Source organism: Geotrypetes seraphini, chromosome 3 (genome assembly GCF_902459505.1).
Source record: "Geotrypetes seraphini chromosome 3, aGeoSer1.1, whole genome shotgun sequence".
Classification (NCBI taxonomy): domain Eukaryota; kingdom Metazoa; phylum Chordata; class Amphibia; order Gymnophiona; family Dermophiidae; genus Geotrypetes; species Geotrypetes seraphini.
In genome coordinates, this window is record NC_047086.1 from 114655775 (window position 1) to 114683250 (window position 27476).

The following is a 27476-nucleotide window of genomic DNA, read 5'->3' on the forward strand; positions in this document are numbered from 1 at the left end:
TCCCCTCTCGGCCCAGCGGTACAGAGGCGTAGACCTGGGAGGGATGAGAGCGTTTAAGGGAGGACTCGACCAGTAGGGATTGGTGGGAGAGTTGAGGGCCCTCGAACCCTTTATGGTGCACGATGCGGTATCGAGCATCGAGTTTGCTGGGGATCGCCGGTATGGAATACGGCGTTTCGAAGCACTGCATGAAGGTCTGGTCCAGTAATTTATGCAAGGGGAGCCGAAGCGACTCCGTTGGAGGGTTAGGTAAATGCATGGTGTCCAGATACTCTTTGGAGTATCGGGAGCCCGTGTCAAGGGTCACATCCAGATCCTCCGCCATTTGTCGGAGGAATGATGAGAAGGACAATTGTTCCGCCAGCGTCGGTCTGTGGGACGGGCTGGAGGAGGAGGAGGCCTCCAGGTCCGTGGACATCGGGGAGTGACAAGGAGAATCGGGCACCAGTGTCTCCTCGTACTCCGGGCCCCTCGGGGGGGACACCTCTGATGAGGGGTATCCCCTACGTTGCAGTTTTTTCTGCGGTGACTCCTCCGAATGGCGTGAGGAGTGCCAGGATGAGTGTCTCGATCGGTGCCCGTCTCGGTGGCGGGACGGGGATCGGGATCGTCTGTGCATCACATGGTCTCCCGAGGCCCCCAAGTGGATAGGGCTGGAAGCAGTGGATCGCAACTGGGTTTGCGATGCGGGTTCTTGCGATGCTACCCAAGTCTGGTAAGGAGTACGGAAGAACTCTTCCTGACTATGCCCAGGGCTTCGAGTATCGATCGGAGGTCTGGTCCCATGTTGGCGCGGAGGCGTAATGGGTTCTAATGGCGGCATATCGGTAAGCGAGGCTTGCCGCGTGGGCATCGCCGCCCTCCCCCGTTCGTCCTCGTCGGTTGTCGAGGTCGAACGGTGTGGGGGAGGGGGAGGGGGCGGACCGCCCCTTTGGACCGGTACCGGGAGGTCACCCTGTATGGCAGCGATGAGCCCGGGTCCGATGGTCTGCATGAGCTCAACGAATTGAGCTTCCAGCACGGACCGTAGCGAAGCCGATAAGGAGGGATCCGCACCGAAAGGGGGTCCTCCTGCACGGACATCGCGCTCCTTCGAGGCCGAGTGCTTCTGCTTAGTAGCTTTCGGCACTTTGATGACCATTGGTGGCACTGTGGAAGGAAGAGGTACCTGAACCGAGGAGACCGGGGCAGGCACCGACGTCGAGCTCGTGGATGGTGTCGGGGTGAGCGATGCCGGTTTCACCACACTCGATGCAGGAGTGGTCGATGCCGGTTTCGCCCGAACCGGGGAGGTATCAGATGAAGTGGAGGCTGAGGGATCCTTAGCTGCGTCCATCTTGAACATCGATTCCCACAATAGGCAACGCCGCTTGAATGAGCGTGCCGTAAGGGTAGAGCAAGGCCCGCACGATTTCGGGATGTGGTCAGGGCCCAAACACTGCAAACAGCGCCAGTGAGGGTCCGTGAGTGAAATCGCGCGTTGGCACTTGCTGCACTTTTTAAACCCGGTGATTGGCCGGGACATAGGCCGGAAAATCTCCGCCGCTAGGTCGAAGCCAGTGGGCCTGAGCCACGTGGCCGGCCCGTTCGACCTGTCGGAGGAAATAATCTTCTTTTTTTTTTTTTTTTTTTGAAAAAGAAAAGAACTGTTAACTGTAATTAAAAGAAAACGAAAACGCGGACAAGGAAGGCAAATTTAACTGAATTCAGCTAGCGCATGAAGAAGTTGAACTTCTCAGCTCCGCGGAAAAGAAAGAACTGAGGAGACACGCCCGGATCTCCGGGTAGGAAGGCACCGGCGCATGCGCGGTGCGGGCATCTAGAAACTTTAAGTTTCTACAAGCAACACGTGCTTGTGAGACGTCCGTACCGGGGCTCTGTCTGATGACATCACCCACTAGTGAGAATACCTGCCTGCTTGTCCTGGGATAATATATAATATGTTATAGTACCCAAATCAAAGCACCAGATTACACAATTAGCCCAAATGAATATTCATTTCCCACTCAATACTGGCAACAGAACATCCCTGAAAATAAGATATTGCCTTTCAATCTCTTTTTCATGCCCACAAATATCAAATTGATGTAACAACAGTCTAGTTTTTTCTTTTTACTTCTTTTTTCTTCCCAAAGAAAATCATAGGTTACGTAGTTATACAGTTTAAGCACAGTCTAAATATTTATTTTTAGTGTTTTCTTGAATTATACTTTTTAATTGCATACTTGCAGTTTTGAAAGATCATCTGATTCTCAAGCAGAATGCTGAAGCAGTGCCATGTAGAACAAAAGATAAGAAAAGAAAAATCCCTCTTGAGATTTTGATCTTTTGAATGCCTACTCTATCAAATCAGAATCCTCTTCAAAACAGCAAACTTCACTGGTTGTAGAAAGTCGAATAATTCCTTGCTTGGCTGATCAAGAATGTTGAAAAATAGGGAAGCAGGTTTTCCTACAAAACTGGACATACTACAAGGCAAAAGTCAGCACATAGGACCCCAGGATACCCTGTCTTTTAAGGGGCCACACTTGTTGGCACATGAATTTCTCTTGCTCTCTTTTCCTCTGTGTTGCATCGTGAAACCATTTCCAGCCCATGCATGAGTTTGGATTCCATTTAGAAAGGATGAGGATATATTTGGGAACGCACATATGGAAACACTTTCAGGGAATCAGTTTCCATGAAATTCATAATGAGCCAAGCGACTTCAGATGTGGTTGCGTGCCCAAGATTAGCCAAAAAAATGGAGCATACTAATCCACCCTTTCAGCCCTTATTTCAGTTTCAGAAAAATTAAAAACCACTAATGAGTGATGGCTACCAGTACAAAGAGCCACAAGAGAGAAAGAGAGAGAGATTGAGAGAAGAGAGGCCACCTTTCACTGAAAATAGAAGCTCTGATATCAATACACTTATAATTAATGAAGAGGAGCTTTGACTATCAAAGTATTTGTCTACAGTAGATTAATCTCCTCTTCCTGAGGTGCAGCCAGAAAGTGAATAAAAATAAAACAAGGAGCTCTATGTTTCACAGCACATGCAAATTGTGATCACTTAAAAAATTAAAATTTTTCCTGCAATTTCTGAAAATAAAATTTCCCAAAAATGATAGCATATAGGATGCTCCCATAATTTTAAATAGTCTTTATTGTTTGGAACTGATCTCAGATGTGTTTAAAACATGATGTTTTGAAATGTAAAGGTGGTGGCAAAAGCCTGACTTAGATACTCAGATTCTGTACAATTCACAATGGTCCAAAGATGAACTTTTTGGGTCCGATTTTCAGCGCTACTTAGGGCCTCTTCTATTTTAGTTTTTAGCGCAGAGAGCCACGCTGAATGGCTCGCGCTACTCCCGATGTTTATAGGAACTTGCTAGAAACTGATAGCGCAGTTTAATAGAAGAGGCCCTTAGATGGCTGGGAACGGCTCCTGTCTAAATAGCACATAACTGGCTATCCACCAGTATAATTTACCCACCAGGCTAGACTGGTGGAGGGATAACATTGCTGAACCTCTATCACTATATATATATATATATATATTTAAATGGGTATTTTTAGGTAGGATGGAGACAGCCCAACCTACCTAAACAATCGCCTCATCCAAACCACCTCTACCAGGCATAGAAAAACACACACCCCATTCACTTACCCCCCAATCAAAGAAGTAAAACGGAAAAAACTATACAACGGACTACTGGCCACTCAGGCAGCGAAGATAGACAACCAAGTCTCCAACCTATTGACAACAACCCCAGACTACAAGATGTTCAGAAAGGAAATAAAAACTATACTCTTCAAGAAATCCCTTAATAAAGCTTAATACCATGATAAAGCTTAACCCCCCTCTTACCATCCCCTCCCTAACCCCAGATCCTACTTTTCTCTCTCTTGGAAACCTTCTCTGATCTAACGTTGTAACTCTTCTTCCATAACTCTTTGTAATCCGCTTTGAACCGAAAGGTAATGGCGGAATAGAAATCTGTAATGTAATGTAATATATGTATGCGACAAGGGGAGGGGGCAAGGGAAAAGGATAGGATTAAAGGAGGTGCGTGTTGAGAGGAAAATGTTGATTGGTAGGGAATTGTTGTTATGATGAGGAAGAAAGGAGATGTGTGGAAAGATGTGATTGGGGCAGCGTTTGGGAAGTTATGATTGGTTGGGCGGGGGTGAGGGTGGAACGTATTGGCGGGCTGAAAGTCATTCGGGGTGGGAAGTGAGTCAGGACGGTCGGGTGAGGAGGAAAATTATGTGAGGTGTTGCCCGCCCACACATTCCTGTGGTTTGTGGATACTATGGGTAGAAAGGATGGGATGGTTGTTTATAACTGTGGTTAGGTGGAAGGTTTTGGTGGGTTGTGGGTGGGATGTTCACAGCTTCAGTCTGTGGGTGCAGAATTTGGGGAACTGTGGGGAAAGTTTATGCGGCTAAGGTATGGAGTTTATGTACAAGTTGAGGGATGATAAAAGGGGGCACTCGTGAGCATCACGAGTATGAGTTGTGATCTAACGATACTGTTGGTCATGATAATGTGAACTGGCAAGGTTTGCCAAAAATGCATGAGTTAGTTTCGTGACTGAATAACTCATTGGGAAGAGGGAAAAAGGAGGTTGGGAGAGCCATATTGGATTGTGGGAAATATTATTGAAGTTGATTATGCTTGTTAACTATGTTAAAGGTTAAAATAAAGCTGCGGCCAAACTTTATGCCACAATCAATTTGTTGTGTAGTAATTAAATTGTTTATGGTATAGGTCACAAATGATGGTGACAGAGTGTGAATACAAATGTTATCATTGGGGGATAGTAAGCTACCAATATGACCCTGAAACAAAGCATCAAAGTGCACAATGGAAGTTAGCCAATTCTCCACAACACAAAAAGTTCTGCCACTCTAAATCAAGAGTCAAAACGATCTTGCTAACCTTTTTTGATATCAGAAGGATTATTCATTATGAATTTGTTCCAACTGGGCAAACAGTTAACCAAGTTTACTATTTGGATGTGCTGAAAAGGCTGTGTGAAAAAGACAGACAAAAATGACCTGAACTTTTCACCAACAACTCATGGCTTTTGCATCACGACAATGAACCAGCTCAGACGACACCTTTTGTGAGGGTGACTTGGATGTCTGAGAGGGAAAGAGAGATGGTGCGCATGGGGAGATGAAGAAAGGAGAATTGCTGTGCACAGGGAGGTAGAGATGAATGGAGAAGAGAGTAATGAGAAGGAGTAAAGTTGGATATGGTGGTGGTGGAGAGGGATCAGTGGGATGAATAGATAGGGATGCAAAAGGGGCCTCAAGGAGGTGGAGAAGGTGGGAAGAATATTAGGATCCAAGTTACATACAAATTCAACTTAAGAACGGTTTAAAAAAACAGAACTCGTTCTTAACCTGGGGACTGCCTGTATTATACATGCTTAGCCTCGGAGAATATGAAATGCAGTTAGCTATGCCTCATTAACTGCAAAGCTCATTCACCAGTCATATCAGACACCCTAGTATGAATTTCCACATTAGATCCCTTATTCATAACAGATTACCTTAATTTAAGTGCCTTTTGCATATTTAAATTATAGAATGCTTGCATTGACACAGACAAGTCACACTTACAAGCATAAAAGGCAGTAGCATGCCTAAGCGCTATTCTATAATTTCATGCTAAAATAGCATAACATGTAATTGCTGGGGACCCAGATCCAAAACAATTCCCGCACATAATGGAAAAGCATGGTCTCAGCTCAAAAAAACATGGCTTCCTTGCAATTTGTGAAGTCAGAAAACAAGAAGAGAACTTGCATGTTTCTTAATGTGATGCAATGATGTCACCAGGGTCTACCGGATATGCCTGCTTGGATTAGTGAAGGTCGGATAATTACATTACATTAGAAATTTCTATTCCGCCATTGCCTTGCGGTTTAAGGCGGATTACAAAAGAATTACAAAGAATGTATTACATGAAGAAGATATCTGGTAATTTCTAGAGGAGATAAGGAGTAGATGAGGTTGCTTTGGGGAATCGGGAAGGTATTGGGAAGTGGTATTGGGAAGTGGGAAGGAGCTAGCGATATTAAGTCGTTTGCAGGAATTTCTTGAAAAATAGAGTCTTTATTTCTTTTCTGAATGTTTTGTAGTCTGGGATCATAATTAGTAGATTGGAGATTTGGTTGTCGAGTTTTGCTGCTTGTAAGACTTTTCTTTTTAAAGATGCCTATACTCTCTAATCCCAGGTCTCTCAAATAATTCTCCGAAGTAATTTGGAAAATCAAAACGCTTCTTTTGAAGCGAGCCCTATCCTAATGTATTTCCCCTTCTCCACTTGCCTCCCTTTTATTTTTATTTTCATCTAGATCTATTTACTAACTTACCTTCTCTCACCTCTCCCTCGTTTCGTGTACGTCAGTCTGATTATGCCCCTGTACCTTTTAACTCTAGATATGATATATCTTTAAATTTGATATTTTATTTTAAATCTCATTTTATTGTAAACCGTTTAGATACCCGGCTGATAAATGGTATATCAAAAATAAAGAAACTTGATACCCACGTTCCTTTATAGAATGGGCTTCAACTAGGTACCCCTTTGTATAACTGACTCTGCTTCAACAGCGGGGAATAACTGAAGCTTTGAAACTGTGAACTTTACAAATTTAATTGTTCTATATCATCATCTTTTTTTTTCTATCTGCAGATGTTCTGATTTTTCATTTCATCAGAAAACATCTCTGGTTTGGATCAAATACCTGGAACATGGACTTTTTTTTTGGGGGGGGGGGCTGAGTGGATTGTAAAGAAGTCCTTCCAGCTGATGCTGTTCTTACCCACGAACCTGTTCCTGGACATTGCGGTTGGTTCTTTTTGCTGCAGCCTCTGAAGATGAACCTTTTAACTTCTACCTAGATCAAGTCCCATCAAAGAGGGATTGCACAGGCTTTGTCCACTGAAGGATTTTCCCATAAAGCTCAGCACAGTAGACTAACTAAAAACTTCTGCCATCGAGCGAAAATGCTCTTTTCAAGTTTTGTTTGGCTTCATTTTTCAAAGAGATGTCTGTATATTTTAGAATATGTAAAAGTGCCCTTTGATTCTGCTCTCCTTTTTAACAATGAACAAGAGATGATGTCTCCATTGAATGATTTAAACAAAAACAAATACATTTTGGATACTCTATGGGAATAGTTTTCAAAGAGGTTTTTCTGACAGAAATCAAGCCCTACACAACTATGAGCTCTTGGCAACATCTCTCTAGCAGTTAAAGCTCAAAGAGGACAATTTTTCCTTGTTATACCAGATAAACAATTATAAAGCACAAACAAAGTGACTTTTCTCAAGCTCATGTATCCATCACAGGCTAAGAACATATATCTGCTTGAAAGAGAAGATGGGAGAGGGTTGGCACTGAAGTTATTTTTATGTTTCAAAACACTGTCATTTTAACTTAAATTTGTGACTCTTTCCAGTTCTCTTATATTATTCTGGTATGAAATCCTTTGCTTCTAAATGTAAACAGACACACCCAATTGTCTGTTAAGACGTCTGAAGACTGCTACTTGTTTTCAGAACCCAAAATATGTGAAAAGAAAACATGAGGAGCTCTAGCAGTTCACATAGTTGTTGGAAAACAGGCCCATCAACTTCCCTGTGAATTTGATAGGGAAAGTAGTATTATTATTGCTGGAGTTACTACTGTGAAGCAGTCATCAGCTCTATGGTGAGAATGTAAATAGTGGGCCGTAAGCCTTTATCTTTTACCACCCTACCATAACAAAGAACCAAAGGTAATTTAATCAGGTTGCCCACTTAGTTGATATGTCCTCAGACCCTGGAGACCTGAATCTACGGCCCCCACACACAGAAGACCTTGACCTGGAACCCGCCATCTGATAACTTTGAGTCTGGGACCTGATTTCCTAGGAAGCTTCAGTTCATGACCTCTGACTCAGGCCTCCATAAAGGGGCTCAAGCTGGGCTCCCAGGAACAGAGATTCTGATTTCATTTGCAATTTAGCAGTTAGAAGGTGTGCTAAATGTAATTTTTGCTTCTAACTACTGAAAAAGTAGCAGTAAACCAAAACATTAACTATTATTCTAGATCACTTTCTCACTTGAGTAGCATGGCTGATTTTTTTTAAAACTTCCTTTTACATTCTATTGAAATATACTGGTTAAAACTCAAGGTGAAGCAAAAAAAAAAAAAAAAAAAAATCATGCTAGAATGTAAATAAAAATGTAAGCTAATTTTTAGCACACTTTATTGCACTGAAGTTCATTCTATACATGAGTCACCATGCATTTGCATGGAAAAAGAACTAAAATTATTTTGCTCTTTTATTTCTTTTCAACACACATTTTTGTGTGCTAAAACCTTTATTAAAGGACAAATTAACTTTGAGCACAGAAACAGCACAATTGTATAACAAGTAGATCTATATTTAGGCACCTAGGGGCCAATATTCAGCAGGCAGCACAGTGATTGCCTGCTGCCAGCACAGACCCTGGATATCCAGTGCCAGACCGTTTCCAGCAAGTGGCATTGAATATCCAGTTGATGATAACCGGCTGGCCGAATAGTTAGTGCTCACCAACAATCAGCTAGCGCATAAAGATCGGACAGCTCTTTAAGTGATCTTATCCATGCACTAAGGGCTCATTTTCAAAAAAGATAGACGTCCAAAAGACAGCATAAACCAGCACTTTAATGTCTTACAAGTCAAAACATCCAAGTGGCCATTTTCAAAACTGACATTCTAGATGTCTTTCTGGTTGTTTTGTCTCCAGTGCATCTAAATCTTAAGGGGGCGTGTTTTGGGTGGGCTTAGGACTTGGACATCACTGATCCCCTTTCACCATCCAAAGATGTGAAAGAAAGAGTACATCCCAGCCTGTATTACAGCTTCAGATGGCCACAAAGACACAGTTCAGAGAGGCATTAAAAAGTCCCAGGTACACATCACTATAACCCACCCAAAACCTACTGTACCTACATAAAGATGACAGATGCAGACATAAGGGCTATTGTGGTGTACAGGTGGGTAAAGTAAGTTTTAGGTGGGTTTTGGAGGGCTCACCATACAATATAAGCAGGCTATGGTGAAATGTGTACCTGGGACTTTTTTTAATGTGATGTTTATTGCAGTACCCCCAGAGTGCCCCTCTATTCTGCTCTGCTCAGCTGCCTGTGTGGCTAGTTTGCAAAGAATGCTTGGATATCCCAATGGCTTGTTTTTGTGCATTTTTTCATTTGGACGTTTTCATATTTAAAAATGGCCCAAAAACCATAAACGCGCTAAGGGCGAAAATGTCTAGATAGGTCCTTTCAAGGTTTCTGCAGCTGCTACCATGCTTGTTGCCGGTTTACAGGTCTCGCTGTATCTTGTCAGTTATGGGAAAAAGAGGCCAGCTGATTTTCCCACCAAAATTCAGATTGGTGATCAACAGACTTTTCTGCCTCATTCACCTCAAGCCCCAACCAATCGGGTTTGAGGACCTACTATATAAAGACAAACTGCAGACCTCACAGCATACCCTGAAGAAAGCCACAGCATGATGGCTGAAACGTCGGTTCTACCTGACAAGACACAGTGAGACCCCAAAACATGCAACAAGCGTCTAGACCAGGGGTGTCCAATGTCGGTCCTCGAGGGCCGCAATCCAGTCGGGTTTTCAGGATTTCCCCAATGAATATGCATTGAAAGCAGTGCATGCACATAGATCTCATGCATATTCATTGGGGAAATCCTGAAAACCCGACTGGATTGCGGCCCTCGAGGACCGACATCGGACACCCCTGGTCTAGACAGTTCTTTAAAAAAAAAGATGTCTTGTGGTTTTGAAATGAACACTATCTCTGGATCTTTGAATGCCTTTCCCAAAACATCCAAACTTGGACTTAGATGTCCTATCAAAAATGCTCTTGCATCCTTGCCCAGTCAGCGCTGAATATCAAAACATAACTTGGATCCACCATCAGAATGCTCTTGAGCTAACTGACTCACAGTTACGCACTAACTGGGAATATTCAACTGTTTATCTCCTACTGAATGTTCAGGAATAGCCAGCTATCTGAGATTTAACTAGTCAGTGGCCATCACCAACTGGTTAAATATGGGGGGATTAGATCTGGGGGGTGGTTAAATATGGTGAGTGGAGGCTATTCTTTAAAGGAAAGTAAGTGCTTATTTTCCTTTATAGAACTAACTTAACAGGTAAAATAAGTGCCTATAATTTAAGCATGAGCACTTATACTAGCCATAGGGCTGGTGTACCCAGTGGTGTAAGGAGGGTGAGGGGGCAGTCCGCCCTGGGCGCTATCTTCCACGGGACATCGGCAACCCTCCTCCTCTCTGCTCCCCCTTCCCACTCCTTCCCCTGTCGCATGTGCGACCCTACCCTTCTCCCATACCTTTTTTAACTTTGGCGGGAGCAGCCACCAACTTACTGCCTGCGTCGGCTTCAGCGCTCTCTCTGACGCCATTTCCAGGACCTGCTCCTAGGTTAGTAACACTTAAGTGTGAATCTTGGGAGGGGGAGGGAAACAGATGTAGGGGAGGAACAAAAAAAAAGTGAAAAAAAAAGGAAACCTTTGAGTCAAAGAACGACAAATGCCAAGTTTATTGTAGAAAATAATAATAAAATGCAGACAAGCAGTTTGGGTTTGTGCTGGCTCTGAATTCTCAATGCCATGAGTTCCAATCAGTTAGAGTGCATTTGGATGTTCTGCATGTGAACTGGTATCTTACTCTGGATGTGTGACAGTAAGCTTCAACCCCTGACGCAGCTTTGAGAAACGGCAATTTCACTGTTTCGTGCAGGGGTGAGCAACTCCGGTCCTCAAGGGCCGGAATCCAGTCAGGGGTTTTCAGGATTTCCCCAATGAATATGCATGAGATATATTTGCATGCACAATGCATATTCATTGGGGAAATCCTGAAAACCCCGACTGGATTCCGGCCCTCGAGGACCGGAGTTGCCCACCCCTGGTCTAGTGTCTGTGGCTGCAGTGTTCTAGGTTTACAGTATACAGCGTTGGGCATGTTCCAGAAGCCCCGGTTGTAAGACAACTGCAGCTAAGTGTGATGTTTCTTACTTTTTCACATTTTCCTGGAACTTGATACAGTTTCTAAGAGGGTGCAGTCTGTTGCTATTGGCGTGCTGGCATTTTTTTTAATCAAAGGAGGTGTTCCACTGGGCTGCTGTAGTGCCACAACTTTCCTCCAATGACATTGTGAATGTATTGGGAAGTGTTGTTTTGAGTGAAGATTCACATGAGAAGTGGAGATTTTTTTAACAATGAAGCTGAACTGTAGTTGTTGGAGTATGTGTTAATTGGTGGGGCTTAGCGGTGCTGGGGGTGGGGGTGCTTTATTTACTATATAGGACATAAGTGTGTTTATATAGAGTGATTTGTGTGTCCTCTCTTTAGATTTATTGGGTAGTTGAAATCACCCACTATTACTGTGTTATCCAGTTTGTTAGCCTCCATAATTTCTAATAACATTTCAGTATCTGTCCGTTCATCCTAGTCAGGCAGATGGTTGTACACTCCTATCACTATCCTTTTCCCCCTTACACATGGAATTTCTACACATAGGGATTCTAAGGTGTGTTTCTGCTCCTGTAGAATTTTCAGTCCATTTGTTTCAAGGCCCTTCTTAACATATAACGCTATGCCTTCACCGATTTGATCCACCCTATCACTCCTATTCACAGGACAACCCTATCTCTTGTTAATTTCTCAGAGGCCAATTCAAAATCCCAAATACAGCTTATCTTAGATCACACAACATTTGGAACAATATGTCAGTAGAAACAGCTACTTCATATCCCCTCTACTGAGAGCATCCTAGAAATACTGTTCCAGGTGACTTCAACAAGAGGGTTTTTTTTTAAAGTAGTTATCCTGGTTTTTTTCTTACAGGCAAAATGCAATTCGTGTGTACATAATGCAGCTGGCTAACACACAAGTACAATAGTATCCAGAGAAAATGTGTTTAAAAAGCAATTTGAACACTGGCCAAGCCAATCAGTAACTATAAGCCTCTCAAAAGTACAAAACCTAAAACCATCTAAGTGCAGTGTTGTATTTGTATCTGGTCAGACCTCCTTGAGCACAGGGAAGAAACTGAAAGAGGCAAGAAAAAAACCTAAAGATATCTTCAGACACAGTTTTAAGCAGAAAAAATGACCAAAGTAAAAATTCCGGAAGGCACCTTAAATGAAAAAAAATAACTTTTTACACAATCAAAACCTGCCCATCTAATGTGAAATTGAATTTTACTGCAATTCTTTCCATTTCTACCATGGCCTGGAGTGCTAAATGCTCTGATGCTCATAGGAATTCTATGAGTGTCGAAGCAGTGTCAAAGCATTTAGCGCTCTGGGGCACGGTAGACACATCTACCACGTCTCAATTAAAAAAAAAAAAAAAGGGGGGGGGGTCTTAAACTAAACTGAGCTAATATCATCCATCAACACAAATAAAGTGTTTAACAGATTTATTAACAGCTAAATGTCAGTATGATGCATATGACAAAGGCTGTAACAAAGATGGCATAAGAACATAAGAATATCCTCACTGGGTCAGACCAATGGTCCATCAAGCCCAGTAGCCCATTCCCACGGTGGCCAATCCAGGTCACCAGTCCCTGGCCAAAACCCAAGGTGTAGCAATATTCCATGCTACCAATACAGGGCAAGCAGTGGCTTTCCCGAGTCTCTCTCAATAACAGACTACGAACGTTTCCTCCAGGAACTTGTCCAAACCTTTCTTAAAACTAGTTACGCTATCTGCTCTTACCACAACCTCCGGCAACGCGTTCCACAGCTTAACTATTCTCTGAGTGAAAAAAAAAATTCCTACAATTGGCTTTAAAAGTATTTCCCTGCAATTTTATCGAGTGTCCCCTAGTCTTTGTAATTTTTGACAGAGTGAAAAATCGATCCACCTGTACCCGTTCTACTCCACTCAGCTCCCTGAAGTATAGATTTCACATTAATGGGTTTGCATTATATTTTCAGGATTTTATCATACGCTCATTTTCACTGCACTAATAGCTAATGAGCCATTTAGCATAATTTTATAACTCGTTACCTCATTAGCATAGGTTTTGCATCAGCACTAACTCAAGCTATAAAACTACCATAGAAAGCAATGTTAAGTTCAGGTTAACCATTTGCATTACAAAACAGAGGAATCAGAGGATAATTCTAGAAAGCAGCACTAAAATTCATCCACAAAATATATGCATAAATAACTAGAATATAGGCACATCCACAACTAAATGCCAACAATGCACTGTTCTCTAACTGCACGCATATCTTTGATAAAAAGGTGTACAGATGGGCATATAAATGGGTGGAGTCTGGGCAGAATGTGGGTGTGACTCAAGCCTTCTCATCCCAGTGCTCAGGGCACACTAAGGGGCTGATTCTTTAAAGGATGCCTAAAGTTAGGCACCTAACTTAATTGGCAACAGTCCAAAGCGTCTAGTTGTCCCCATCTCCTGATTGGCCCATCCCCTGCCCCTAAATTTTTATTTTTAATCCCTAGTAGTCTAAAGTCCCCTCCCTCCCTAAGCTGACTCTCTCCCCTCCCCCAACTTCAAAAAAGAAATCCCTTGCGTCTAGTGGATACCTCTCTCCCCGGACTCAACCCTCTTCCTCCAACTTAAATAATTCAAATCCCTGATGTCTAGTGGCACCCTCTCAAGCCCCAAACCCCCGAGGCTACTCCACTTATTTCTTAATGAGAGACAGAAGCAATGCTCACTCACTCCTACATCTGGCTCCATCTTGAAAAATGACAGTACTCAATCCAGTGCAGTGCATCCTGGGAGCACCAGGCAGCGTCAGTCTGCCATATAAGGGAATTTTTGTTTCCTTTATTTGGTAACTAAGAGCATGGGGTAATTATCAAAGGGAACATAAACACATACTTGTCCTTAGAAAACAGGCGCATCCCTGGATCACAAGTTAAGTGGCCCAACCTGTTGCAAAATTACCCTTGTAATCTTTATAAAACATGACCACTGAAAAATATATGCAAAAGAGATTTAGTTTGAAGTACAGAGTGATAAGTACATGTGGTATGATAATTCAATCCTAAGGAATACATTACATAGATTGAACATATACGTTTAAAAACCCGCCCAAATCGACACTTCACCAACCTTAAAGACAGGTCGTCCAAGTGCCGATAATCAAAACGAGATGTAGACTTATCTAAAAACAGCTTAGGCCTTTTCAATGCCACTGTACACCCTGAGCTGAAAGGGGCATTTTAGGAGGAGTGGTGAGGGCAGGATTTGGGTGGGACATGGGCTGACCTAGACTTAGTCATACTTAAGGTGACAATACGTCCCGTTTTGAACGGGACAGTCCCGCTTTCGGATCCCCTGTCCCGTTGTCCCCATACACAGCTTCGGGACGCCATTTTCAGGGACAGGGTCCCGAAGCTGTGCATGGGGACAACGGGACAGGCGATCGCTTCCTGTTCCTCCCTCTTTTGGGGGGCTCACCATGACCTATAAGGGAGTTGTGGTGAGATGTTTATGTGGCACCCTTTTTGTGAAGTTCGCAAGGTGCCCCACTACTCTGTTGCCATGTCTAGGTGGCCATCCATCACTTTGCTGACCCTTCCCACGTCCAAAAGGTCTTCTTCTAGGCGTTTATCACATGGATGAATATTTGGACGAGAATGGGGTATAAAGATAGACAAATTAGCTATAGCCTCATCACCCTGAGGTTGTGGGTTCAAATCCCTCACTGCTCCTTGTGACCCTGGGCAAGTCACTTAATCCCCTCATTGCCCCAGGAACACTAGATAGAGTTTGAGCCCACAGGGACAGATAGGGAAAAATGATAAAGTACTTGAATGTAAACCACTTAAGACATAAGTGGTATATAAATAATAAAATAAATAAATAGCTGGACAAACAAGTAGATGATTTTTGAAAAAAAATATTTTGGACGTATTTTTTGAGAATGGACTTTAGACATGTCCAACTTTGGGCGACTAGCAACTTAGGCCCAAAACGGACTTAGACGTATTTTTTTATTATGCCCCTACCTCTGTATTCTATTGGCCTTATTCTATGAAGGTGTTTTCTATAGGCAAAGAATAGGAAATGTCATTTTTGAAAGAGGCCCTACATGCAATAAAGAATGTTATGAAGTAACGATTAAAACCAGAAAGTCCAGTTCCTATAACAGTTTACACAAAGCAATTAGTAGTGTGCAGAAAGCTGTTGGCCTTTCACGTATATTTTTTAAGAGGATAATGGACAACATAGTATAGGGCTCATTTTCAAACTAATATAGATGTCCAAAAGACAACTAAACCGGCACTTGGATGTCTTGCTAGTCAAAACGTCCAAGTGAGCATTTTCAAAACTGAATTTTAAACATCTTTCTGGTTGTGTTATCTCCAGTGCATCTTAAGGGGGCATGTTTTGGGCGGGATTAGGCGGGCTTAGCACATGGATGATTTACAACAATAATCATTTTACAAAACATCCAGGGCACAATTTGGAAGTTCTGGCTAGACCTGTTTTTAAAATGAATTAGGGACAAAAAGGTACCAAACTGACCAGCTGATCACTCTAGGGATGAAAATATGGCCTCTACACACTCCCCCCCTGTGATCACTGACCCCCCTCCCACCTCCCAAATATTTGTATGAAACAGTAATATCCGTCTCTATGACAACTGCAGATACTATGGCCAGTCCTGGCAGAGCTACAGAAAGATCTCTGGAGTAGCCTGGTGGGCAGTGCAGTGGACTATGAAAAGGAGGCCCAGGCCCATATGCCTAACTAGTACACTTGTGGCTTTCTATGCTGTGTAAGACCACTAAAACCTACCAAAAATCCACTGTACTGCAGGCATAAGGGCTATAGGGGTGGTAGACAGGTAGTTATAATAGGTTTGGGAGGAGTTTGGGAGAGCTCACCATATAATGTATGGGGGTTATGGTGAGATGTGTACCTGGCACCCTAAATGTGAAGTTCACAGCAGTGTCCCCTAAGGTGCCCCACTGCTCTTCTGGCATGTCTGTGTGGCCAGACCATTAAAAATGCTGGCCCCTCCTACATGCAAATGGCTTGGTTTGGACTTTTTCTCGATAAAGGCAAAAAAAACCCTAAACTTAGGGGTCCTTTTACTAAGGCATGTCCATTATAGTCTAAAACGGCTAGCATGCCTTAGTAAAAGGTCCCCTTAGATATCTATCTAGACAAAATATCTAGCTGTGCCATTAAAATCTATCTATCTATCTATAGAGAGAGAGAGCCCTTGCGGATTTGAAAATGGACATTTTCTTTACCCAATTTTTGGACGTTTAGCTCGAAACTTGAAACAAAGTCGGACTTAGACAACCTATCGAAAATGCCCTTCCATGTGTAATACTAGCTTAACAAACCAACTTGTACTGCCTTCTTATGAAGTTCACAGCTAGGCCTCAGCTGTTCCTCTCATCCTTGTACCTGCACCAATATGCCAGGAACTCAAATCAGAATAGATAATGACAAATAATCACTGCAGGGCAACTAACTGCTTCAACTGTTTCAGTTCCATTTAAAGGCCTCTCCCTTCAGATACTCCTATGGACAACCCCCTACAAAAAATATAACTGCCTGCACCATGTAAATACAAAGGCTGTTAGTTTTGGGAGGAGGAGATCTAGCAGTTGAATCAATATCTTCATTTTAAAAAAACAGTGTGCTTTTAATAAAAATACAACAGTGAATACAACAACGCATGCATGGGGAAGATCATACAGTTTCAGAGATTCCAGAAATACAGTTTTAGGTTCTCCAGACTAAAACTAAAACAGCAAAAGAGTTGAAATACCAATGGGGAGTGAATTCAATGAAGTGGTACACAGCAACAAGGGTACAAGGCAGGCTCCATTAAAACCTCTTTTTCCCACTGCCAGTAAAAGACTGTTAATCGGAGTAACTTAGATTTAAGAATCCAAGTCAGCCTGTTAAGTAAACATACAGAAATCCAGTGGGCATTAGGGCTGCAAGGATCTGCTGAAGTTGGAAGAACAAAGTTTTTCTCTTCCAAGATTAAAAGAAGTGCTGTAGTCTAAAGCAGTAGTTCCCAACTCTGTCCTGGAGGACCCCCAGGCCAGTCAGGTTTTCAGGATAGCCCTAATGAATATGCATGGAGCAGATTTGCATGCCTGGCACCTCCACTATATGCAGATCTCTCTCATGCATATTCATTAGGGCTACCCTGAAAACCCGACTGGCCTGGGGGTCCTCTAGGACAGGGTTGAGAACCACTGGTCTAAAGTAATCAAATCCTACAAGACTACCGGCCAAGGATCAGACTGTCAGTGAGGAACTTCAAGAAAGTGGATAACACTGGCTTTGGGCTATGTGAAGTACAAAAATATCTATAGTATATCATATTAATAATAACTTTATTTTGTATACCGCATTACCACAAGCAGTTCAGAGCGGTTTACAGAGGAAGAGACTGTACACAGACAGCGATGTTACAGAAAAAAACTTTCAAATGACATTAGTAAGCCGAGAGTAGTTAGGTATATCCGGAAGTATTTCAGAGATACAATGAGGCAGGAAGGAGTCTGAGAAATTTATCAAAGAGATAGGTTTTAATTGATTTCCTGAAAGATTGGTAGGAGGGTGAATTTGAAATGAGGGTGATTAGACATTTATTCCATTTGCCTGCTTGGAATGACAGTGATCTATCAAGGAATCTCTTGTAGATACAGCTCTTCAAGGAGGGGAAGGCAAACAGATAGACATTACATGTGCAAGTGGTGCCTAGAAATTCAAAATGGTGCAACAGGTAGATTGGGGATGAACATGTTATGGTTTTGAAGCAGAGGCAGGCAAACTTGAAGATGACCCTTGCCTCCATCGGCAACCAGTATAGTTTTCTATAATACGGGCTTACATGATCTGACTTTTTTAGACCATAAATGAGGCGGATGGCAGTATTCTGAATGATTCTCAGTCGTTTGATGGTTTTCTTAAAGGTTCCCAAGTATATGATATTGCAGTAATCTAAGGTGCTTAAGATTAGAGATTGAACCAGCAGTCGAAAAGAAAGGAAGTCAAAGTAGTGTTTAATGGTACGAAGTTTCCAGAGGGTGCAAAAACATTTTTCAACCTGAGCATTAGTATGGCACCGGTCAAGGATTAGTATGGCAACCTGAGCAAAGTCAGGCACCGGTCAAGGATGACTCCAAGGATTTTGATGGTAGAATTGATTGGGTAAATTAACCCGTTTAATTTCAAAGAGGTATTCGTTAGCTTGTGGTTAGGACTTGCCAGGATAAGCTTGGTTTTTTTCTGGGTTCAGTTTTAGTTTGAATTGTGTTGTCCATTGTTCTGCCTTAGTGAGAACAGATGAGGTGAATGTTCTGTCTCTTGTGTCAGTGAGGTTATGGGAATGATAAGTACGATGCCTAACTTTCACAAAACGTTCCTAATCACTCCTATTTGGTGGTAGGTAACTAGGGATAGGCGCTTGCCATTTAGAGAATTGTGCCTATTGACTTAGGCATCTATCACCCAATTAATTTGTTTTGCCAATTATGAGCTTGTTAAAGCTCATAATTAAAGCCAATTAAGCCAATTTACTAATTAATGTAAACACCTACATTTAGGTGCCTCTTATAGAATTTGCCTGTTAATGCTGCCAAATATCCCTTTCTGGGCCATGGTAGAAACCTCTATCACACCTTAATAAAAAAAAAAAAAAGGGAGGGGGTGTTAATTTGATTTATAACAAAACCCATATCACACACTGCTAAAGGGATCTAGGTGGTAATAAAATATATGCAGTACAATTGATAAACAATCAGTAATGAATACAACACAATCCCTTCTTTTACAAAACCGCGGAAGTGTTTTTTTAGCACAGGCCGGCGTACTGATTGATCTGTGCTCTCGATGCTCATAGGAACTCTATGAGTGTCAGGAGCAGCGCAGAGCATTCAGCATGCCAGCTGACACTAAAAACCTTTTTTGTGGTTTTGTAAGGGGGGGAAACTTAGCAATAACAAAATTAAAAATTAAACGTAATACTATACCATAAAATTTTTTTAAAACCCCCTAACATTCCTAAAATGAACAATGTGTGAATTTAAATAAAAATAATCAAATCCAAGTTGCTTAAGGAGCTAGTTATTAAAGTGTGATAAAAGTTGAGCTTTTACCGCCATATGGTTTATCATAGGAGCCTGCAGCATCTCAGTGCAGCATCAAGAAGATGCTGATTCAAATGCAACAAACCACATCTTTCTATCATTTCATTTTCCAGGGATATACCATTTCAAGTAACAAAATTGTTTAGTTATAAACAGAACCCAACTGACAATGATGCCTCGTTTCTCAAGTAAGCCTGCACTAACCCCTCCCCCTTTTTACTAAACCGCGACAGAGGTTATTATCGCAGGGAGCTGCGCTGAATGCTCCTTGCTGCTCCCCACCTTCATAGGAACTCTATGAGCGTCAGGAGCTGCGTGGAGCATTCAGCGCGGCTCCCTGTACTAATAACCGCTATCACAGTTTGGTGAAAGGGGTGGTAAGACTTGGCACCTTTTCTTAGATTGCGACACAATTATGAGCACTTAAAACCCCTTTTTTTTAATATCATAATTGATTGCTTTAATACTTGTAAGAGGGATTTTCTTTGATGACAATCATGTGATTTTTTTTTCCCTCTAAGTACAGTTTTTTTCATTTATTATCCCCTGTGTTTCATGATTGTCATTTAATGGGCATTAAGAAAAATATGACGTGCTTTACTGTCGTAACACACCTCAATAAATGCCCCATTAACTGTAAACAAACTTCATATTGCAAAAACAACCATGAAGTTTCAAAAGACCTAGCGGTTGTCTTATAATGTTCTAATCGTTGCTCAATAGCTCAAACTGTCCATAATAATTGATAAAAATAGGTGCACATCTTTTCTGGCCAGGGATTCACATATTGAGATAAGTTCACCTATTTTTATCAATTATTATGGACAGTTTGAGCTATTGAGCACATTATTGTACAATGATTAGAACATTAGGGCAGCCTCCTTGGAGCGGCTGGGGCACGGGCAGTGTGTCTGGGAGGGAATGCATGGATGGGAGAACATCGCAGCGGAGGAGACATAGGCATCCTGGGACTGTCTGCCAAGTCTCTTCCCTGAAGAAGCCCTTTCTGGAAACGTCAATCGCTCCTCCTAAACTTACTTGCTCCACTTCAACACTGACGCTGAAACCGTGGATTGAAGACAAAGTTTTATTTTATTTTTCTTTACAGCTTATGATTTATCTTTAATCTTATCTATTGTTTTGCCTTTTGTCTTTGTTTTGTTCTATTTCTATCATTTAAATTTCTCCAGAATTCTACTGTTCAACGGCTCCCCCTTCTGCTTCTATTCCTTTCTCTCCTCTCTTCTACCTTCCAAAGTATTTAGATCAATGCTGTCTTGTTAAAATGTTTATTTTATTTTTATTTTTCCTCTAACTCTACTTTTCACTTCTCTATTACCCTCCAGGTACTTTAGTTAGATTGTGAGCCTTCGGGACAGTAAGGGAATTTTTCAAGTACCTTTCTTATTTCTAATCTTATTGTATATTTTCTGTAAACCGCTTAGAACCTAACGGATGTAGCGGTATATAAGAAATAAATTACATTACATTAGAAGATAACCGCTAGGTTTTTTTGAAACTTCATGGTTGTTTTTGCAATGTGAAGATGATCTATGAGCACATTTTAAAACAAATATTTTACAAATTTCTTTTGATGCTATTATTGGAAGATATACGAGTGTGCTTTAATCTATGGGACTTTTCTTTTTTGGTGAATTACACACAAGCTAATTTTAACGGCCAGATAGAGCTGTCTAGCAGGTGGTCTATCTTTGGCTGTTAAGACTTAGCCAGCCTGCCACTGAATATTGGCCTAGCCAGCTTTGTCTTAGCCAGCCAAAGATAGGCCAGAAATTCAATGCCGGTTGCCAGATATTGTGCAAGTACTGAATTTCCAGTATTTATGTGGACTGTGAGAGTCTGCATATCAGCTGGATGACTTTCGTATAGAGTTTCCTTATCCTGCCACCAGTGTGCTCACAGTATCTATGTAGAAGGGACCAACAAGCATTGCTGTTGCTGCCAATCCAAAACTCAAAAACAAAATTCCACAGATCAAACCACACTCACGGATTTGCTTCCAATAATAGCGTCAAATTTTTTAAAAAATATATTAAATGTGCTCATAAATCATTTTCATATTGCAAAAACAACCATGAAGTTTCCAAAAAAACTGGTGGTTGTAATATTCTAATCATAGCACGATCATGTGTTTAATAAGTCAAACAATCATTCATAATTAGTGAAGGTAGGTGCAGTGGTTAGAGCTACAGCCTTGGCCCCCTGAGGTTGTGGGTTTGAATCCCGCACTGCTCTTTGTGACCCTGGGCGAGTCACTTAATCCCCATTGCCCCAGGTATATTAGATAGAGTGAGAGCCTGCCAGGACAGTTAGGGAATAATGCTTGAGTACCTGATTAATTTGTAATCCGCATAGAATTGTAGGATATGTGGAATATAAATTATTACAAGTAAAAGAATAAAGTATACCACTGTTAAGTTAACTACTGGTGGAGACTTCAGATTAGACAAGTCTCAACTGAGATTCCAGACTAAGGAGAGTGTGGCATACTGGTCAGAGCTACAGCCTCAGCACCCTGAGGTTGTAGGTTCAAATCCCGCGCTGCTCCTTGTGATCCTGGGCAAGTCACTCAATCCTCCATTGCCCCAGGTACATTAGATGGATTGTGAGCCCACCGGGACAGATAGGGAAAATGCTTGAGTACTTGGTTGTAACTTTGATGGGTATTTATTTATTTAATTTTAAGTATTTATATACCACCTATCTAGGTAGCAGGAGTATGAGCCAGGGTTGATGGTGGACCACATTTCTATGACAAATGCAACAACACTGGCAGTGCTTGTGCAGAAGAAAGGCCTGGCAATCTACTTCTGTACCTTGCTATGAAAACTCAGTGGATAGTTACAACAAAACAAACTGAGATAAAGTGCTGGAAGATGAGCACCTCAATCAGAAGGCACTCAGTGGGCTACAGCAAAAGAGCTGAAGTCTCTTCAGAATAGAACTGGCATTAATGATGTGGTTGGAACAAGGTTCTCAGGACATCTGATTCCTGAAGAAGCTGAACAGCAAGAGAAAAAGAAGACCCAATGTTCCACAGTGAGAGCAATCCAAGCAATGAGAACAAAAAAACTGTGGATGAGGATGTTCTGAAAGATGATTTATTTATTACTTTACACAATAAAATGAATACAAATTCAAGATAGTCCACATGTGTTTGTCCTACCACACCCTACACAGTCCGTGTTTTGGCGGACACGCCTTCCTCAGGGGTCCAGCTTGATATAAAAGTCTCAGATAAAAATGTAGACTAAAAACAGTATACGTGTCTTTAAACAAGTCACCAAAATGACTGTTGTGTAGGCAAAGCGGCGTGAAAAAAACACTAGGAAGCTGCACATGAAATGAGTCAGAAACTGGAATGATGTCTTACATGTAATATAGAAAGCATGAACCAAGGAAAGCTGGACATGATTAAGAATGAAATGAAATGCATACAACCTGATCTGTTAGGTGTCAGACAACTGAAATGTACTGGCACTGAGCACTCTGAATCTGATAATTACATGGTATACTATGCCGGAAATGAAAGATAAAGGTAAAATGGTGTTGCATTATAATGAAGAAACTTGCAAGAACTGTAATGCAATACAAAGTAGTCAGTAAAAGCTTAAATTATATTTATCTATGAGGAACACCAATCAATCCAATCATTATTCAAGTATATGTGCAAACAACAGATGTAGATAAAGCCAAAGTCGATCAGTTTTCCTAGCAAGTACAAGCTGAAACTGACAGGATATAAAAAAAGATACACTGATAGCCATTAGCAACTAGAATGCAAAGACAAGAGAAAATCAAAAGGATATCTAAATGTATTTCATTGATTACAGCAAGGCCTTTGACAGTATAAATCATGAAAACTTTGGGCCATATTAAGAAGAATGGGAATACCAGAACATCTGATGGTTCTCATCCACAGCCTTTACATTGATTAAAAACAGCGATTTGAACGGAGCAAGGAAAAACAGAATGGTTTAAAATCAACAAAGGCACATGACAAGCATGTATACTTTTCCCTATAAGCAGCACAAATCACAATTTGAAGAGAGCAGACGTTTGAAAATTGGTGAAAGCCTCATCAACAACCCTAGCTATGCTGATGATACCATGGTACAAGCTAAACATGAAGATGAACTGAAACATCTGATTATCAAGTTCAAGTAGCATAGTTTCAAAATAGGCCTGCACCTTAATGTGAAGACAAAGATCCTGACAACTTATAAAATCAATAATTTCATTCCTGATGAAGAGGCAATATAAATAGTAGGCAACTTCAACCTGCTTGGATCAATAATCAATAATGAAAGAACAAACAGTCAATAAATTCAATGATGTGTCACTCTTCACAGAATGGCTACGAAGGCCTAGGCAAGATCTTTAGTGGCAGAGATGCACTTCTTCGAGGGAGTAAACAGGCAGATGGACAAGGGAGAGCCGGTTGACATTGTATATCTGGATTTTTAGAAGGCGCTTGACAAGGTCTCGCATGAATGACTACTTTGAAAAATTGCGAGCCATGGAATGGAGGGTGAAATACTCATGTGGATTAAAAACTGGTTGGCGGATAGGAAACAGAGAGTGGGGGTAAATGGACAATACTCGGACTGGAAAAGCATCACGAGTGGAGTGCCGCAGGGTTTGGTGTTTGGACTCATGCTCTTCAACATATTTATAAACGACCTAGAAATTGGTACAACGAATGAGGTGATTAAATTTGCAGACGATACAAAGTTATTCAGAGTAGTGAAGACACAGGGGGATGCGAAGACCTGCAACATGACATAAACACGCTCGAGAAATGGGCCAATACATGGCAAATGAGGTTTAACGTGGATAAGTGTAAGGTGATGCATGTCGGTAATAAAAATCTTATACACAAATACTTGGAGAGACCCCCCCAGGAAAGAGACTTGGAAGTACTGGTTGACAAATTAATGAAGCCGTCAACGCCATGTGCAGCGGCGGTGGCAAAAAGGGCAACCAGAATGCTGGGAATGATTAAGAAGGGGATCACGAACAGATCGTAGAAGGTTATCATGCCGCTGTACCGGGCCATGGTACGCCATCACCTGGAATACTACATCCAGCACTGGTTGCCGTACATGAAGGACATGGTATCACTCGAAAGGGTCCAGAGAAGAGCGACTAAAATGGTTAAGGGGCTGGAGGAGTTGCCGTACAGTGAGAAATTAGAGAAACTGGGCCTCTTCTCCCTTGAAAAGAGGAGACTAAGAGGGAACATCATAGAGACATTCAAGATAATGAAGGGAATAGACTTAGTAGATAGAGACAGGTTGTTCACCCTCTCCAAGGTAGAGAGAACGAGAGGGCACCTCTAAAGTTAAAAGGGGATCGATTCCGTACAAACGGAAGGAAGTTCTTCTTCACCCAGAGTGTTGGTGGAAAACTGGAACGCTCTTCCAGAGGATGTTATAGGGGGAAACACCCTCCAGAGATTCAAGGTAAAGTTAGACAAATTCCTGCTGAACCAGAACGTATGCAGGTAAAGCTATTCTCAGTTAGGACACTGGTCTTTGACCAAAGGGCCGCCGCATGAGCGGACTGCTGGGCATGATGGACCACTGGTCTGACCCAGCAGCGGCAATTCTTATGTTCTTATTTCTGCATACAATCAACTTATCTAAGCACAGTATTCTCGATAATGTGATATGGATGTGAAAGTTGGACACTAAAGAAACAAAACAAGAAGATAATTAATGCCTTTGAATTATAGCACTGGAGAAGAATACTGGGTTCATTATTCAGCCCATGGAAGGCACCTTGGCTACCTCCCACAGGCCACAGCAATCCTGGATATTTAATGCCAGGATCCCATCCTTCCCTGGCATTGAATATTCAGAGCAAAGTTCAGTGGTTCGCACTTAGCCAGCCAAGCCAATTTTTATCAACTGGCCAGCTAAGGTAAAATGGCCAAAGAAGACCTGCTTTTTAGGCTGGTCTGTTTGGCCTGATACCTTAGCTGGCCAGTCAATGAAAATTGGTGGTAACCAGCTATGTCGAACAACATAGCCAGTCACCGAGCTAGCCGGCTCAGGACTTAGCTGGCTGGAAGTCTTCCTGGCTGGCTGTCCCGCTGAATATCAGGGGGACTATATATACCGTGGACTCCCTGAAAAGAAATCAATCCATAATGAAGGAGATCAAATTTCATTGAAAGTTCCATTGACCAGATTTTGACTTTCATACTTCAGACACATTATGCAAAGGAAAAAATCATTAGAAAAAGACGTGTAGAATGGTAGAAGGTCAACCCCAAAACAACCAGCAATGCAATGGATTGATACAATAGCAATAACAATAGCTATGAATGAAACTCTATCAACAATTAGCTGCAGGGCAACAACACAGAGTTCACCAAGAGTTGACACCGATTTGACAGCACTTAACAACAACAACATAGGAATGATGGTTAAGGCAGCATATCCTAAGAGGTGCTGTAGAGCTGATGAGAATTATTTCACTCCAGGCAAGTGCTCTGTCTTCTCCTCCACTAGATCAGAACACCTCTGATGATACAGTCATCCTACAACTTGACAAGTATTTTGCACGCAGCTGACAAATGAATACAAGTATATCATCTTGGGTGACATTTTAGGAATACAGAAGGAACACAATGTGCTGAAAGACAGCCATGTTCAGTATTTTCACTGTAAGCTGGAAAGCTACTCACAGAGTTATTTAACAGCTGAGAGTTCATCTCCCAACTTACCATAAAGCCATTAGGACCTGCAAGCAGTACTGGGAGTTTTTCTATTGCAGTTCAGTTACTTCAAGCAAAGAGCAAGGGAGAGGGCAGGAGAATGACAGGGCATGGGTTCCATGTTATTTTTAATGGTTCTCCTGCCATTGTGGGCAGGTGTGCCTTCAAATTAGCTAAGGCAATCAATTTTGTGTGTGTGTATGTGTATCTAATTTAATGGGTTTAAATTAACTTGAATTAGTTCTAGTTTTAAACAGAGACTCAAATACAATGTAAATCAGTACTGTGCTTTCCAAACTGCATACCATACAGCAGTGTGGATATCTGAAGCACCACAAAAGTGAACAAATGAAACTTCTCCTTGAAAGAAAATGGACAGGAGGCCTTGCAACAGAAAAGATTTTCAGCATGCACAACCAAAAATAAAATTTCAAATAAATTATGTTAAAAAATATACAAGTATTTTTTTAGTATTATTTTTACAAACCATTTTTAAAAAGCTTGAAAGGATTAGACCTCCTCGGAACTGTTAAGCTCCAGTCACACACACACCTGGTGACTTAAAACAGTGTTCACTGACCTAAATATGTCTGCATAGTCTGTGTTTTAGTTGCAATGTGGTCTTTACCTGAAAGGCGTCTGGGCACATCGGTGATGGCAGGAAGTCCTGTGCCTCGGGTGGAGGACAGGGGGGTTGTGGAGTGAATGGACGGTGAAGTCATCTGGCTCAGGTAGGATGGGTAGGACTGGTCATATGACCATGGAGGGGATGCCTGTGCCTGTCTGGGGTCTAAAAAAAGAAAATAAAAAGGATATGAGGGACACCAGCAGCCTTGCCACTGATGGACGTGTATTAAAAATATATAAAGAAAGCTGAATCATGAATAAGAAAATGCATAAGCAATGAGTCCCCCACCCCCACTCCCTTGATGTGTTTTTATTTGCCACATTGCAAATGGAGTTGCAGAGGTATGACAGAAACCCAGCAGAAGGAACCACCACATTCACCCATGAAATATCTATTGAACAGAACTTCAGCTATCTGAAAATTTAGGCACAGTTGTATATGTCCTTCCCAGCATTTCACCAGCTTTGCTCTGCTGATAGTCACAGCAGAACAATGTTTAATAGATATCAGATTTTCTAAGTAGTTACCACTACTCCTCAATTTAAAAAAAAAACGAAAAGTTTGAAAAAAAAAAAAAATGTAAATGTAGATGCGCTTTCTTGTCAAGAAAGCTAAACTACTATGTTATCCAATTTCAAGAATAAACAGAAGAGCTTTCGGTGTTGAGAAAAGTAATCCAAGAAGAAAAATGTCATTAATCCTATTAATCACTGTCCAAAAAAAAAAAAAAATCACATTTGGAAAGCAGCCCAGTATTACCTGGACTCACCAAATTTCCCATATAAACTGAATTGAAATATGGGACAACCATAAGTTCATATGTATTTTAAGGTGACACTGGTACTGCAGTCTATATTACTCTGAACCAAATAATTAAACAGACAAACTGAATGTATGCCTAGGCATTCAATG

General features: G+C 41.6%; 1 protein-coding gene across 3 annotated transcripts in view; it reads right to left on the minus strand.

Moving 5' to 3' along the window:
• The window catches only part of RUNX2 (RUNX family transcription factor 2), a 204597-nt gene that overhangs the window by 18901 nt on the left and 158220 nt on the right, over window positions 1-27476 (minus strand). For 2 of the 3 annotated variants that reach the window (XM_033937112.1, XM_033937111.1), the window contains one exon: window positions 26565-26726. The exons of the other annotated variant lie outside the window; for it this stretch is intronic. In XM_033937112.1, coding sequence (XP_033793003.1) covers window positions 26565-26726 — 162 coding nt within the window. The remainder of the gene's footprint in view (window positions 1-26564; window positions 26727-27476) is intronic. 3 annotated transcript variants of the gene reach the window in all.